This window comes from Megalopta genalis, chromosome 13 (assembly GCF_051020955.1).
Source record: "Megalopta genalis isolate 19385.01 chromosome 13, iyMegGena1_principal, whole genome shotgun sequence".
Taxonomy (NCBI): domain Eukaryota; kingdom Metazoa; phylum Arthropoda; class Insecta; order Hymenoptera; family Halictidae; genus Megalopta; species Megalopta genalis.
Window position 1 is genome coordinate 5,925,775 of NC_135025.1, and position 12,928 is coordinate 5,938,702.

The 12,928-nt window shown below is 30.3% G+C and overlaps 3 protein-coding genes across 6 annotated transcripts; 1 reads left to right on the plus strand and 2 right to left on the minus strand.

Moving 5' to 3' along the window:
- Positions 1-261: 261 nt before the first annotated feature.
- On the plus strand, positions 262-1,368 carry LOC117224196 (U6 snRNA-associated Sm-like protein LSm4). Of its 2 annotated transcripts, none has more exons than XM_033476955.2 (5): positions 262-395; positions 485-526; positions 614-712; positions 1,021-1,198; positions 1,264-1,368. In XM_033476955.2, the coding sequence occupies exons 1-5, from the start codon at positions 393-395 to the stop codon at positions 1,359-1,361; spliced, it is 420 nt and encodes a 139-aa protein (XP_033332846.1). In that variant the 5' UTR covers positions 262-392; the 3' UTR covers positions 1,362-1,368. The 2 variants fall into 2 exon arrangements, with proteins under 2 accessions (XP_033332846.1, XP_033332847.1); XM_033476956.2 differs by having other exon boundaries at positions 271-425.
- Positions 1,369-2,049: 681 nt separating this feature from the next.
- Hel25E (ATP-dependent RNA helicase 25E) lies at positions 2,050-7,507 on the minus strand. 2 transcript variants are annotated; one of them, XM_033476954.2, is made up of 10 exons: positions 7,395-7,507; positions 6,463-6,694; positions 5,866-6,086; positions 5,287-5,470; positions 5,075-5,193; positions 3,293-3,424; positions 3,049-3,195; positions 2,787-2,924; positions 2,585-2,702; positions 2,050-2,500 (listed from the first exon to the last, which is right to left on the minus strand). In XM_033476954.2, exons 2-10 carry the CDS (start codon positions 6,662-6,664, stop codon positions 2,487-2,489), a joined length of 1,275 nt encoding a protein of 424 aa, XP_033332845.1. In that variant the 5' UTR covers positions 6,665-6,694; positions 7,395-7,507; the 3' UTR covers positions 2,050-2,486. The 2 variants fall into 2 exon arrangements, with proteins under 2 accessions (XP_033332845.1, XP_076381966.1); XM_076525851.1 differs by lacking the exon at positions 7,395-7,507 and having other exon boundaries at positions 6,463-6,711.
- Positions 7,508-8,496: 989 nt separating this feature from the next.
- LOC117224126 (E3 ubiquitin-protein ligase MARCHF8) lies at positions 8,497-12,839 on the minus strand. 2 transcript variants are annotated; one of them, XM_076525854.1, is made up of 8 exons: positions 12,429-12,839; positions 12,285-12,344; positions 10,833-12,205; positions 10,054-10,348; positions 9,865-9,956; positions 9,523-9,703; positions 9,139-9,404; positions 8,497-9,043 (listed from the first exon to the last, which is right to left on the minus strand). In XM_076525854.1, the coding sequence occupies exons 4-8, from the start codon at positions 10,168-10,170 to the stop codon at positions 8,818-8,820; spliced, it is 882 nt and encodes a 293-aa protein (XP_076381969.1). In that variant the 5' UTR covers positions 10,171-10,348; positions 10,833-12,205; positions 12,285-12,344; positions 12,429-12,839; the 3' UTR covers positions 8,497-8,817. The 2 variants fall into 2 exon arrangements, with proteins under 2 accessions (XP_076381969.1, XP_076381970.1); XM_076525855.1 differs by having other exon boundaries at positions 10,729-12,205.
- Between the last annotated feature and the right edge of the window lie 89 nt (positions 12,840-12,928).

Consider the following 12,928-nt stretch of genomic DNA (forward strand, 5'->3'; position numbering starts at 1 on the left):
AAATGCCTTGTTTTATATTAGTTAGATATAAATTCTTGATTTGAGTTTCTTGAATTGAGAGACTACTGTAATTAGTAAGCAATTATGGACAATTTAAGGGTTTAAGGGTTGTTTAATTTAAGGGTTGTTTCATTAATTTTGATTAATATAGTGAGCCAGCTTCACACGAGTAGGATCGGCTCATTCGGTGGGCAGAGACGCTTTTAGGTTATAGCTAAGCGACAAAAGTCAACCCAATGGAAATGAGCCTTTACCGTGTATATTTGTATTATAGTTGCCATAGTTGGTCATCCTGATTATAAAAGGCTTGCCGATAATTCGTGTAAACTGTGTAAATCGTAGTAGGTCGAATTTGTGTAGATCGTGTTTGATATATATCAAATTATTATAAAATGGTATATTTAAAAATTATTGTATAAAGAAAGGTATTTTGATCTTAGAAATATTTGTTATATATACATATATATGTAATATCATTTTTCAGTTACCATTATCATTGTTAAGGACGGCACAAAATCATCCTATGGTATGTATTCTTCATATCCAAAAATGAAATATGTTTTTATTATAGATATATACATAGTTACATATAACTTAATCCGATATTTTACAGCTTGTTGAATTAAAAAATGGCGAAACATACAACGGGCATTTAGTTAGCTGTGACAGTTGGATGAACATAAATCTTAGAGAGGTTATATGCACATCTAGGGTACAGTATCTATTAGTTTCTAAATTATTAACATAGTACTAATAATTAGTTTTGAGATGTTAGAAGTATTAGTTTACTAAGCAATGGCTAAATAATTTTCTACAAAAATTGCAATTGGTTGAGATGACAAAAAATGAAAAAACTAACTTTAGCTTTAAACCTTCATATCTTTTTCATATTCGTTTGATAATGTTGAAAACAATATTGCAAGAAATTAAATTCTGTGTATTACTCCAGGTACTAAATACTTGATAATAAGTTTTACAGGAATTTATTCCAATAAATTAATTGCATAGTTTGTGACTTAGGATGGTGACAAATTCTGGAGAATGCCTGAATGTTATATTAGGGGTAGTACAATCAAGTACTTACGAATACCTGATGAGGTTATCGATATGGTAAAAGAAGATGTGCAAATGAAATCGCGTGGTCGTGGAGAAATGAAAGGAAGAGGACAAAATCAAAGAGGACGTGGAAGTGGAAGAGGTACAACAGCTATTGCACATACCTAAGTTCCTCTTGGTTTATTCTATGAATATTATTTTTTATAGGTACTTTTGGTCGTGGCGGAAGAGGCCCTGCACCTCTTGGACGTGGAGGAGGTAATCCAGGCGGAAATAAACCACAAAATAAAGCAAGGACTAAATAAAATAAAATCATGTATTTTATTTTTACTTTCCCCCCAAAAAAATACAAATCCATTTTAAACGTAATCGTTGGTTAAATTTAATAATAATTTATTTACAATAGATACAATAGATTAAATGAGTAAATATTATTTTATTAATTATCGCATAGAGCTATTTAGGAGAATGGGTTCCATGAATATCGTGTGAAAAAAACACAGGTGGTAACAGAATAGTTGATGAAACTTCAAAATCAATTCATAGTTCTATGATGTTTTGATCAGTTTTTTTTTTATATGATATCAATGCAACACATTCTCCCGAACAATCCTATGCCCTTAGCTTTTTTGCATGCGCTAATTTTCCATAATCAACGATTCTTGGCAATCCCATTTTGTGTTTCTAGGAGAAATTTAATTCTGCTATCTATCTGGGGTATTATTTGCGTGTCTTACAAAACTTGAGGTATTACTGTCCTCCACTTCAGTTTATTGACTAGTCAAGAGAAAATACGAAAGTGAGGCAAATAGTCACATTACATTACAATCTATACATTTATCATCGTGTATTCATGTTGAATACAAATCATGTTTTGTATTCATATACAATTTTCATTGCATTGATCTGACAAACTTTAAGAACGAGTGGCGCAAAAACGAATTTATAATGGCTGGATTATTATTCTTTTAAAGCTATAATAAATAATTAATGTTATCATTGTAAAATACTAATAAATTTTAATTCCACAAAACTGAGCAGTTTCTGTTATTACATTTTCATCCTTACGATTTAGAATAGATTCGAAATTCTTATTTTAATTAAGAAATTTGATAAAGATTGGTGGATAGATATACTATTATATCTATTATAGAGTTACAATTTTTGTTTGGAATAATGCATTCTTGCTTAGAATTTCAATATTCGGTGAAATTGTCGGAGAAGCTTACACCATCATCGACTTCAATGACATCAAAATACGTCGTAAAAAACGATATTCTAAACAACTTTGTCCTTAAAAAATGTCTATATGCGGCACAAGAGAACCGGTATTAGAATATAAAAGAAAAATTCATGCCGCAATTTATTCAGGTGATTGTGTTTTCACCGTGAAGATTTGAAAGTTTATACTTCAGTAATTGGTATCCAATTTACCGTCCTTCAACTGAAAAAAGTACATTAGTAGTATATATAACTTAAAATAATGATCTTTTTAAATGATTAAATTATTGCGTCAAAATAATCTTACTATATGAAGCTAGATCTATCTCGTCCGGCAATTCTGTAATATTTACATCGAATCTTTCTTGAACGTCATTCAGTATTTTAGCATCACTTTCGTCACTTACTAATGTAATGGCCAATCCCTGGAATGAATAATTAATTAGTCATTGACAGCATAAAAATATACTTAAGAACGTAACCCCAGTAAATACATAAACAATATTAACCTTTGTACCAAAACGTCCAGCTCTAGCTACTCTATGAAGATATGTATCTGAATCTTCTGGCATGTCGTAATTAAATACTATGTTTACACGTTCAATATCCATACCACGTCCAAACAAATTTGTAGCTACAAGAATTCGCTGAAAATGAAAGAAGTTATTGCTTATAAATTGTTTCATTTTGATATTATTTAAACAATATTTACATTAATAGAAATTTAAGAAAAACGTTAACACATGGTACTAATATCAATTTAATGCTTACCTTCTGGAAGTCTTTAAATTGTTGGTATCTGGATAATCGTTCTTCTTGCGTCATGCCTCTGTGTATTCCAATAGCAGGAAAGTTTTGTTCTGTTAAAAGTTGTGCCAAAGCCATACACCTTTGTACAGATTTTACAAAGATAACAACCTATAGAATAATTTATGTGCAAATTGTTTACATAGATTTAACGAATGTAAAAGTTCTGAATGAACAACGAAATCTTGATTTATTCCATTTGACAAACCTGATTGAATTCAAGAACGTCTAGTAATTCAAAAAGCTTCTTATTCTTTTCATTCTCCTTAAGTTTCACGTAATGCTGTTGTAGACCGTGCAATGTAAGTTTAGCTTCATCATCCACATAGACTTCCATGGGCTACACAAAGAATGTATTTTACAAGATTACCTACTTTACCCTAACAATTGTCATACCGAGATAAATTTTAGAATCAATAAAAGATTTTCCTCTTGTTATATTCTAATATACTCAAAAACATATCTTTAGATGTTATTAAAGTTAAAAAATATCGTATAAATTATATAATAAGTGCAATTTAGATTTAGATTGAACAGAAATTATTAAAAAGAAAAAAAAAGAACTAATACTTTGGACATACGAAACAAAACAACTACATAAACAATAACTAAAGAATGAATCAAATGATGCAAGTGCATAGAATTGATATTTGATTAATGTCCCAATTTCTCCCGCTTCCTTGATAACATTATTTTTTGTCAGTAATCATAAAAGAAAACGTATTTAGATATTTTAGAGAACTTTCCGCACGAGTTCTCATTTTTGCAATTATTTTGTCGATCGAATTATCATTACTGGTTACATACGGTCCGGCGACTTCCATCTCTGGGTAATGCCAACAATGAAAACTCAGCAGTCACCCCAACAGAAATAAGATGGCGCACCCATGACTGTTCTGTGTCGCACATCCGCTGGCCACTCGATGCCATATCTCTTCTCCCAAAATTCTGGTACATTTAAAATGTATGCCCAGAATTTGATTATTCTTGGTATGCCCGGTATATCACAAAACTTTAAGGCTTCTCGGATTCTCTAACATCGCGACTTAATTAGCTCATGATTCGTGATAACACAAACTGATTTATGCATTTGCATTTCACGTACAGATGACCACGATCAAACTATGTATTTTAACACTTCTATTGCTGTCCAATTTCACTCGTATTACTCAAATTACTGACCCTCCATGAAACTTTGTAAAATATCAAAATGATGTTGCTTTCAATTATAATAACGGGAATGCTAATTAATTTCTAGATATAGATCCCACTTAATTGCAGCAATATTTGTAAATTGCTCGATCCTAGATAACACCCCAGTTTCCCCTTAATCCTCTTGCATCTTCTTTCTTGCGCTCTTCTGTCTTCAGGTTGTCTTGAAGTCTTCTTAGCCCCCCACCCAATTGAAAAAGTGCTGCCATGCTCTAACACACTTGAAAAATCTATCCCCCCCTTGGGCCTGCCTTAACATTTGCCTGTGACTAACAAACTCGTTTTCCACCCAACCCATCCCAACATACATGATGTTCCAAACATTTTGTATGACGTTATATCGAACTTTGGCAATTTCATTGTGCAGCAGACAATTAAAAGACTTGAATATTTCGAAGATCAGAACTAAATAAAATCATTTTCAAAATATTGCCAACGTCATTTTGATTAGCTTGGGAAACAACACTAACTGAAGATTTTTTTCATTTCCTTTTTACGAGCAGATCTCGTCCAGTAAATGGAGGGAAACTTTGGAGCAGTATATCATTACTGCTTAAAGTTGTAGAGCTTGATTTTGTAAATTCCAAAGATATTGAGGGGCTTATTCGTGATTGATTTCTGTATCACTTCTTCAAAGTGTCGTCTAACTAGCCTAACCCGCGGGTGCGCCGTCAACAATATTTAGAGTATGGTCAGAGATTTGTCCTGGGTATGAATACAGGGCCAACGAAGTAGGAGCAATCGAAGATCGAAGTGAAGAGGAAGATTGGTTAATTACATCTTGCATAAATTTCTTGCAGACAGGACGTATCTCCTTGGATAACGTAGCGCTGAACATCATTACTTGCTTGCTGTGCGGTGTGCTTCTAAATATTTCCTGTACATCCCTACGCATGTCTGTAAAGAAAAATTAGAGATTCATTTTAAAAAAGCTTTCTTACAGTTACACAACATGATATCCACATGGAAGTATATCTAGTATATAATTACCTAGGAGTTCAAGCATTTTATCACACTCGTCAAGTACAAAATGTTTTAGATGCTTCAAGTTTAATTTCTTATTTCGCACAAGAGCGAGGATACGACCAGGAGTTCCAACAACAATGTGAGGACATGTGTTTTTCAAAACTTCTTCATCCTTTTGAATTGGCAAACCACCAAAAAATACGCCTACCTATAATTTCACAAAACATTTTATTACATAAATGTTTCATTATCAAATACATTGGTGTCAGTTCAATGAACAAAAAAATCTTCTTCAGTGGTGGATGGTAGTGTAATGAAGATGTCATCATTATTTGCTATGATTGTGTTTTCATCATGTGAAGATTTTTCATTATTTCAATTAAAATATTTTAAGACTTATGAGAAATTTGGCACAATAATACTTCAATAACTGTCATGTTTCAGGGGGAAAAAACAGCAAAAATTTCTTGCTATATTACTCGTTAAAAATTATATTTCTTAATACTTTTAACTCTACCTACTTTTAAGTTTTGGAAACAATTAAAAAATCTATGACTGTTATTAAAGCAATTAATAGCCGGATATATATCTGGTATAACTTACCTTTACATGAGGCATATATTTGCTAAATCTTTCATATTCTTTGCTAATTTGAAAAGCAAGTTCTCTTGTGTGGCACATTACAAGAGCATAAACTTGGTTATCTATTAAATCCAATTGTTGCAATGTAGCCAATACAAATACTGCGGTCTTCCCCATACCAGATTTTGCTTGGCACAATATATCCATACCAATCACTGCCTGAGGAATACACTCGTGTTGCACTGCAAACAATTTTGATATACAATTAACTAATCTTTCTTTAAATAGAATACTAGATATATTTTGGTAATTAACTATCAGTTGAATTATAATTCATGTAGAATCATTCATATAGAATCAGTTGTCCCTATCAGATATCATCATTTTATTTATTAACATATGTGAATGTAACTTGTTACATGAGTTAAGATTTTCTTTTCTAAGAAAACTAAATAGTTCTGTTCTTTAAACAATTGCATATAGAACATTTCAGTAAATATAAGTTGATAATCAATGATATAGTTAAAAGTATAATAATTGATGTTTAAGGGGGTAATGGTATATATCTATTCTAAATATAATATACAATGTTTTGTTATATACTGAAATATAGTTTACCTTCAGAAGGATGTTCAAAGCCACAATCAACAATTGCACGTAATATTTCAGGTTTAAGAAGAAAATCCCTAAATCCACTACTGTGAATAGATACATATGTGCCTTTAACTTCTTTCTTACTGGGTATATCCCCACTTCCATCAACTACTTGTTCCGTCTGTTCCTCGTCTTCATAATCCAACAGATCATCATTGTCCGCCATTTTTATATGTATGTGTAGATCAGACTGTACCTACAGATTTTTAAATATTCATATAAACTATATATATATAAATACTTATAAAATCTGATAAAATATAAAATAATAAAAATAAATAAAATATAAAAGCTGATAAAATCAGTTAATTTCTTTGAATTTATCACATTTTTCACGAAAGCGAAGCGTTATGTATGCCGAGCTAAATTAAAAATTTCTTTGAACATGAAATGTAATAAATTCGATATTTTTTTTTAGCATAAGTTATGATAAATTTGAAATTTCATTGGGCATAAAAAATAAACTACCAAAGCGTTGACTTGTAATGATAACGATTTTTGTAGGAACTATACACGTAACGTAACCGCCATTTTAGTGACGCTATGTTGTTTGCCGCAAGAAAAAGCGTATCTAATAAAATAACTGAAGTACTAACAATTTCGTCTTATTACTATAAATTAGAATCGTAAATTTCCACGTGGAAAATATACACAAACGTACAATAAAGCTTACGCTAATTATAAATCTAAAATGTGACCACGTATTGTATAACTTTGTACGTCTACTAAATAAACACTTACGCATCATTTAATTCTACCAATGTAGTACAGTCAAAAACAAAAACTATTAATTATTATCAATACTTCAGTATATTCTGCATATAATTAAATATATTTTCGAAATGGATTGATTCTCAACTCATAAATAAAAATGGATTACAAATGATCGAACTCACCTCTGGACACAACTTTCACAAACTGACGCTGCTGCTCTGCGCTCTACACCAACGAGAACTAAGAAGTTCTGTAACGTGTAACTGTATATATTCCGGAAGACTGGTGCTGCCATCTACAAAATGGCGTGGTATATGTAAGTATATGTACATATATGTATATATTGTAATTCATATGTATATAATGAAAGAATAGAAAACGTACTTATGTAGATGTATATATTATTAAAAAATATTTTATCATTTGTACTTTCCTCAAATATTAAAATTTAGGAAATTATGTTACCGTGTAGATAATAATTATTAATAAAGAAAGAATATTGTGATTGATTATGTATTTACACTACATATATATGTTGCATACAAGTTCATGCGCTATCAGAAACTAAAATTGTAAATTTCGGATCATCTCCCATTTCCGACACCTGCATCAAATTTCGTTTTGATGAACCACAGATCCTTTTTGAATGTGTAGTACTATGCAGCTACCTATATCAAATTTCAATGGTAGATTTTTATATATTAGGTTTCGAAGTATTAATGAAAAATTGTCTGTAGCATTCTTTCAATTCTGCTCATATAGACATGACTATATAATATACATGTATTTGTACAATCTTTTTCGCTATATGTAGTAGTAGTAGTCGTTGCAACTGTCGCAACCTAAGCAAGGTAAAAGTACCAAGAAGATGTCTTCTCTATAGAGAATAGCAAGCATATTTAATGTAAAATTATGAGATACGTATTTAGGTAGCGTTAAATTGTTGAATGCGAAAGATAGTAACCAGAACAATAACAATTTCACTAAGTCGCAAATTAGTATGATTAGTAGCAATTCCGGATGTAAATCATACAATTAGTCCTCGCATTAATAAATTGGCGCTCTTTTTAAATCCAAGAAAAATGAAATCAATACCAATTGCCTGCAATTCAAATAAAGTAAAAATTAAAAATGAGGCTATATCAATTTTCCTTTATGAAAACAGTCATAAAAAAAATGAAAACGCATTTCAAATCTTCACGGAAAATGACCTTTTAAAAGAAAATCTGAAGATTTTAATTTATGATATAAAATTTTAAATAATTACACTAATATTGTTGGATATATTGTTTAAATATGGTAAAGTTTATTTAATAACATCACAGATACAATAATTATGTACACAAATGTCTGACAAAGTACTAGCTCAATGGCTAGACACTTTCAGCTATCCCATTGTCAATGTAAGCACTGAAGTACTAAGTTTCAGATTAAGGTGCTCCGTAAGGGCGGACATTTGAAAGTTTCCAAATAGAAACTTCGATTTTTCGAAATTGTATATTTGTCCAGAATTAGGGCATATTCTAGACACATGCTGACGCTTGTATTACAATTTCGCTAGTTATCGATACACAATTAACAGTCATCCATATTACCTCAACCACATTACATATTGTCTTCCAATGAAGACAATTTATCAAATACGTAAAGTTTCATGTGAGTTTCGTGCCTCTGTGGTGTCGCGACAGAATCTGGTTTTACCATCTGCGAGGCACATGCAGGGTCTATATTACAGGGTAATATGGTATGACCAAGCTCTTTTAGAGGCAAAGAGTCTGTAGGTGAAGGAGGAAGCACCACTTTTTCAGGAGCATTTTGAATGAATATTTCTCTAGAAAATATTATCTATTAGTATAACATAAAAGATATAAAAATTATAATTACGGTGTAGTATTTTACTGAATTTGTATCACGATATTAAATTACCTGTTAAATGCTCGCCATTTTCTATATAGTATAATGTATGATTTACATTGAATAAACATAAAAACTAAAACGCCTGTAGAACCAATTACAAGAACTATCAATTTAGTCCAGAAAGACCAATCTACGTAACCACGCAATGCTTCTTCCACAGATCGTTCAACAAGTACATATAAAGACCAAGCTACACAAAGTGTAGCCACTGTATGGAAAACAACTGCAAACCATAATTTACGAACTTCTAGCGCTGACATTTCTAGTTTCTCCCACTAAAAATTATTAATTAATGTTATAATATTGATTTCTCATTATAGAATAAATTAAAACATAATTGTTTATTTTTATAATGGAAAGTATAAAAAAGATTTATAAGTAAAAATCTAATACCTCACAAAATGGTTTGGTTTTAGAATGCATAATAAATGTGAATTTGCATAATTCACAAGCACGTGTGTCAGAAGCTTTTATCCATTCTTGAAGGCAAGTTTGATGTACATAGCGTAGACTACCACTGCAGTAGCAGGGTGCTAACAGAGGAGCACCTTCTTCGCCTTCGCAATGACATATTCTATCAAGCAAAGCAGAAAGTTATGTATAAAAATATTCCAAATTTCACACCAATTATAAAACAAAAGAGAAGATGCTGAAATTTTATGTACACACACAAAAATATATAATATTCATATATATGTAATATCATAATCAATACATATGAAAAACATTACTTACCTACAAATATCATGATTGCTGGAGGATAATGTACTCACAGATGAGTGACAATGGTCTGGTATAATTGTAACTACTGTTGCGTATGTTGATTCCTGTTAAATCAGCATTTCATTAAATATAATTCTTTGAAATACCTTCCATTATTAAAAAATTAAAAAAATAATAAACAGAAAATATATATTTGTTTACCTTTAGGGTCCATTCTGGTAAGTTTTCGTCAGTGGCAGGACTATTATTATTGGAAGGACCAAGTGACAGAGGTGGTTGCCAATCAGGCGGATTAACATTGATCTGATGAACCGGCATCACTCTCTGACCTCAGCAAAGAAGTGATCAATGATAAACATTAGGGAAACACATCCTGATGAGTGTTTGATTATTTGTTCTCATTGATATCATGATTAAGCACATATCGATAGTTAATTACATATAGAGATCTGTTGCCATCGATTTTAACATTCTATTTCACTGAGCATCTAATAACCTGCAATTGTAATAAATTATACAAAGAATTATGTAAAAAGTAAACTACTTTAACAACAATGGTATAAAATAATGATATTATTTCAACAACATTTTCATTTGTGTATAACAAAAAAGAAAATAGAATGCAGTAGAGAAATGATGAATAAACCAAGATAGATAACAAACATTTATTGATAAATCATGCCTGTTCACAATAATGAGATTCATAATGTAAAACAATAAACAAGTTTTCCACTGATATTAATAACGACGGATCGACACCAATATAATACAAACAAGTAAAATCGCATAGTGTTACAAAAAATAGTGTTAAATAAATCAGTTCTTCAGTCAATTTTATAAAATTCAGCAAAACATTTAAAGTTAACAAACAATTACGAATGGCGTTGAAGTCTGTAGAATTCTGCTAAAATCACTGTATGTAAACCTATCACTCGGAAAGGCTTTAATAAAAAGAAAACATAAGCTCTGGCGTCACATACATCTTTTCATTTCCATGTAAAACTGCAGTCAGGTGCAATAACAGTTTTTTGCTCAGTAACGATGATTAGCCAAGGTATATGCGATTTAGATAGTCCGATTTCGTTCCATAAAATGAATTTCCAGTGTAGATCTATCTCGATCAAGTTTCATCGAACACAAGTCAAGGCGAGCTCGAACGATTTTGACACTTCGTCTCGAGTCAATGACACAATATAGAAAACTCGAATTCACTGCAGTAAATTAATTAATCGACACCATCTGACGTTTGAATAATTTACAAATTGGTTCTGATTTATCATCGTTCACGTTTCAAACGCGCGCTATTAATCGCATTACCATTCAAAATTATTACGCGTATCGACTTCATTGCAAAGCACAGTTCTTTCTTCATAACAGACTGTGTACCTCATTTCTGTGATACGCCGCCATAACGCAAGATGTAGGCGTGGCGTGCGCACAAATCTACCCAATCAGAAGTTTCGACTTGACATTGAATTCAGAGATAAATACAATTTGAAATAGGTATGTACATACATATTTATAACAAAGATCTTTAATGTAAATACAATTGATATTAAGTTCTAGATATAACATGGTAATTGGGAAAATAAAGTACCTATAAAATGTTTTACTTGATATCTTAACTTTTTAAACGAATTTGAAATATTTACATAAATATAAACGTTGAAGTTAGGTGTGAAGTAAACTATTTGCTTAATGCATAGAAAATGTATTTAATTTAATTATAATAAAATACATATTAAAAAAATAGAAAATGATCTCTCATGCACATACATTTAATATAATGATACACAGCAATATACACAGCAATACTTATTGAAACTCATTAGAACTGGTCTAGTTTCTGGTGTTATTAAAACTCTAATTGTATTCAAAATAAAATTCACATGTCAGCAAAATAATTTTGTATCTCAGGAGAAATTACATTATTTTTTGATACACTTTCATCAATTACAGAACTTTGAAGATCATGATTGAATGAATTCTTCAATGTATCACTTAATTCTGAACTTGTACAATGGTTTGAACATTCTAATAACTTCCTCCTGTTAAATAGTAGGTGTACATTCCATGTTCAAATGTTCAATTTCTGTGTTATCTTCTATGCTCGTATTATGAAATTTTGTAATATTGTAGTAATAATCTTTCTGCTTAGTTTGATTATGTTTCTGTTTTAAAGTAAAGTCATTCATATTATTTGTTATGGAATTATCTGTCCAATTAACATTTTCATATTTTAAAGTGCTTTTAGAATGCGCACAATTAGAATGTATATTGTTGGGGGAACATAAGTTATTAATATTATCATCCTGAGAATATTTTATTATTTTTTCATTATTACTAGTTGCCCCTGTAAACAATAAAAAATATTATTTTTAGCAATAAACATTTTTTTGTAGTCAATGAAAAATATTTTATGAGAAACTTACTAGAAGTTTGAGCTTGTACTCTAGATGTACTTTTTATTATTTTTCCAATTAGGAAGTTTGCTATAGATATAAATAATAAAGCTGAATAGAACAATTAGTATGATAAGGAATATAACTAAAATTATAATTATGAATAATATTTACCAGCTGTTTCAACTGCACGACCTCTAAGCAAATATGCAGTCTTATTTCCTTTTTTCATATTCATATTTTAATATAAATAACTTTAAACAATAATATACAAAACAAAAATATTTTAAAACGCAATATAGTCAACTATATAAACTTAGACGTATCTAGAATGGTAAAATTGTCCGAATCTTATATTAAATGCTCTAAGGACAATTCAAGGTGAGACTAGAATGTAAACATTACTAGTTTGTCATTTTTTAACACTGTATTAAGGTTTTTAAAAAAATACATAATTCTTCTTTTTTTTAACTAAAATTAATGTAATTACTGAGCAGAGTGAATAGAAAATTATCTTATTAGAAGATTGAACAGAAAAGTACAATCAATCAAAGAAGTTATAAGGTTAGAAATTACTCAATTAAAAATGTAAACGAGTACATCTTTGAAGTTTTACAAGTTTCTTACATATTGGACAACGCTTTGATATTTGTATAGCTTGTGTCAAACAATTT

Excerpts from the sequence above, each read along its gene's own strand:
- LOC117224196 (XM_033476955.2), top strand. Across the intron at positions 527-613 it reads CGGCACAAAATCATCCTATG|CTTGTTGAATTAAAAAATGG; the intron begins GTATGTATTCTT and ends GATATTTTACAG. Across the intron at positions 1,199-1,263 it reads AGGACGTGGAAGTGGAAGAG|GTACTTTTGGTCGTGGCGGA; the intron begins GTACAACAGCTA and ends TATTTTTTATAG.
- Hel25E (XM_033476954.2), bottom strand. The coding sequence starts at position 6,664 with ATGGCGGACAATGATGATCTGTTGGATTATGAAGACGAGGAACAGACG. Across the intron at positions 5,471-5,865 it reads AATATATGCCTCATGTAAAG|GTAGGCGTATTTTTTGGTGG; the intron begins GTAAGTTATACC and ends GTGAAATTATAG. Across the intron at positions 2,703-2,786 it reads CTGGACGTTTTGGTACAAAG|GGATTGGCCATTACATTAGT; the intron begins GTTAATATTGTT and ends TATTCATTCCAG.
- LOC117224126 (XM_076525854.1), bottom strand. The coding sequence starts at position 10,170 with ATGCCGGTTCATCAGATCAATGTTAATCCGCCTGATTGGCAACCACCT. Across the intron at positions 9,704-9,864 it reads AGCAATCATGATATTTGTAG|AATATGTCATTGCGAAGGCG; the intron begins GTAAGTAATGTT and ends TTTGCTTGATAG. Across the intron at positions 9,405-9,522 it reads AAACCAAACCATTTTGTGAG|TGGGAGAAACTAGAAATGTC; the intron begins GTATTAGATTTT and ends AATAATTTTTAG.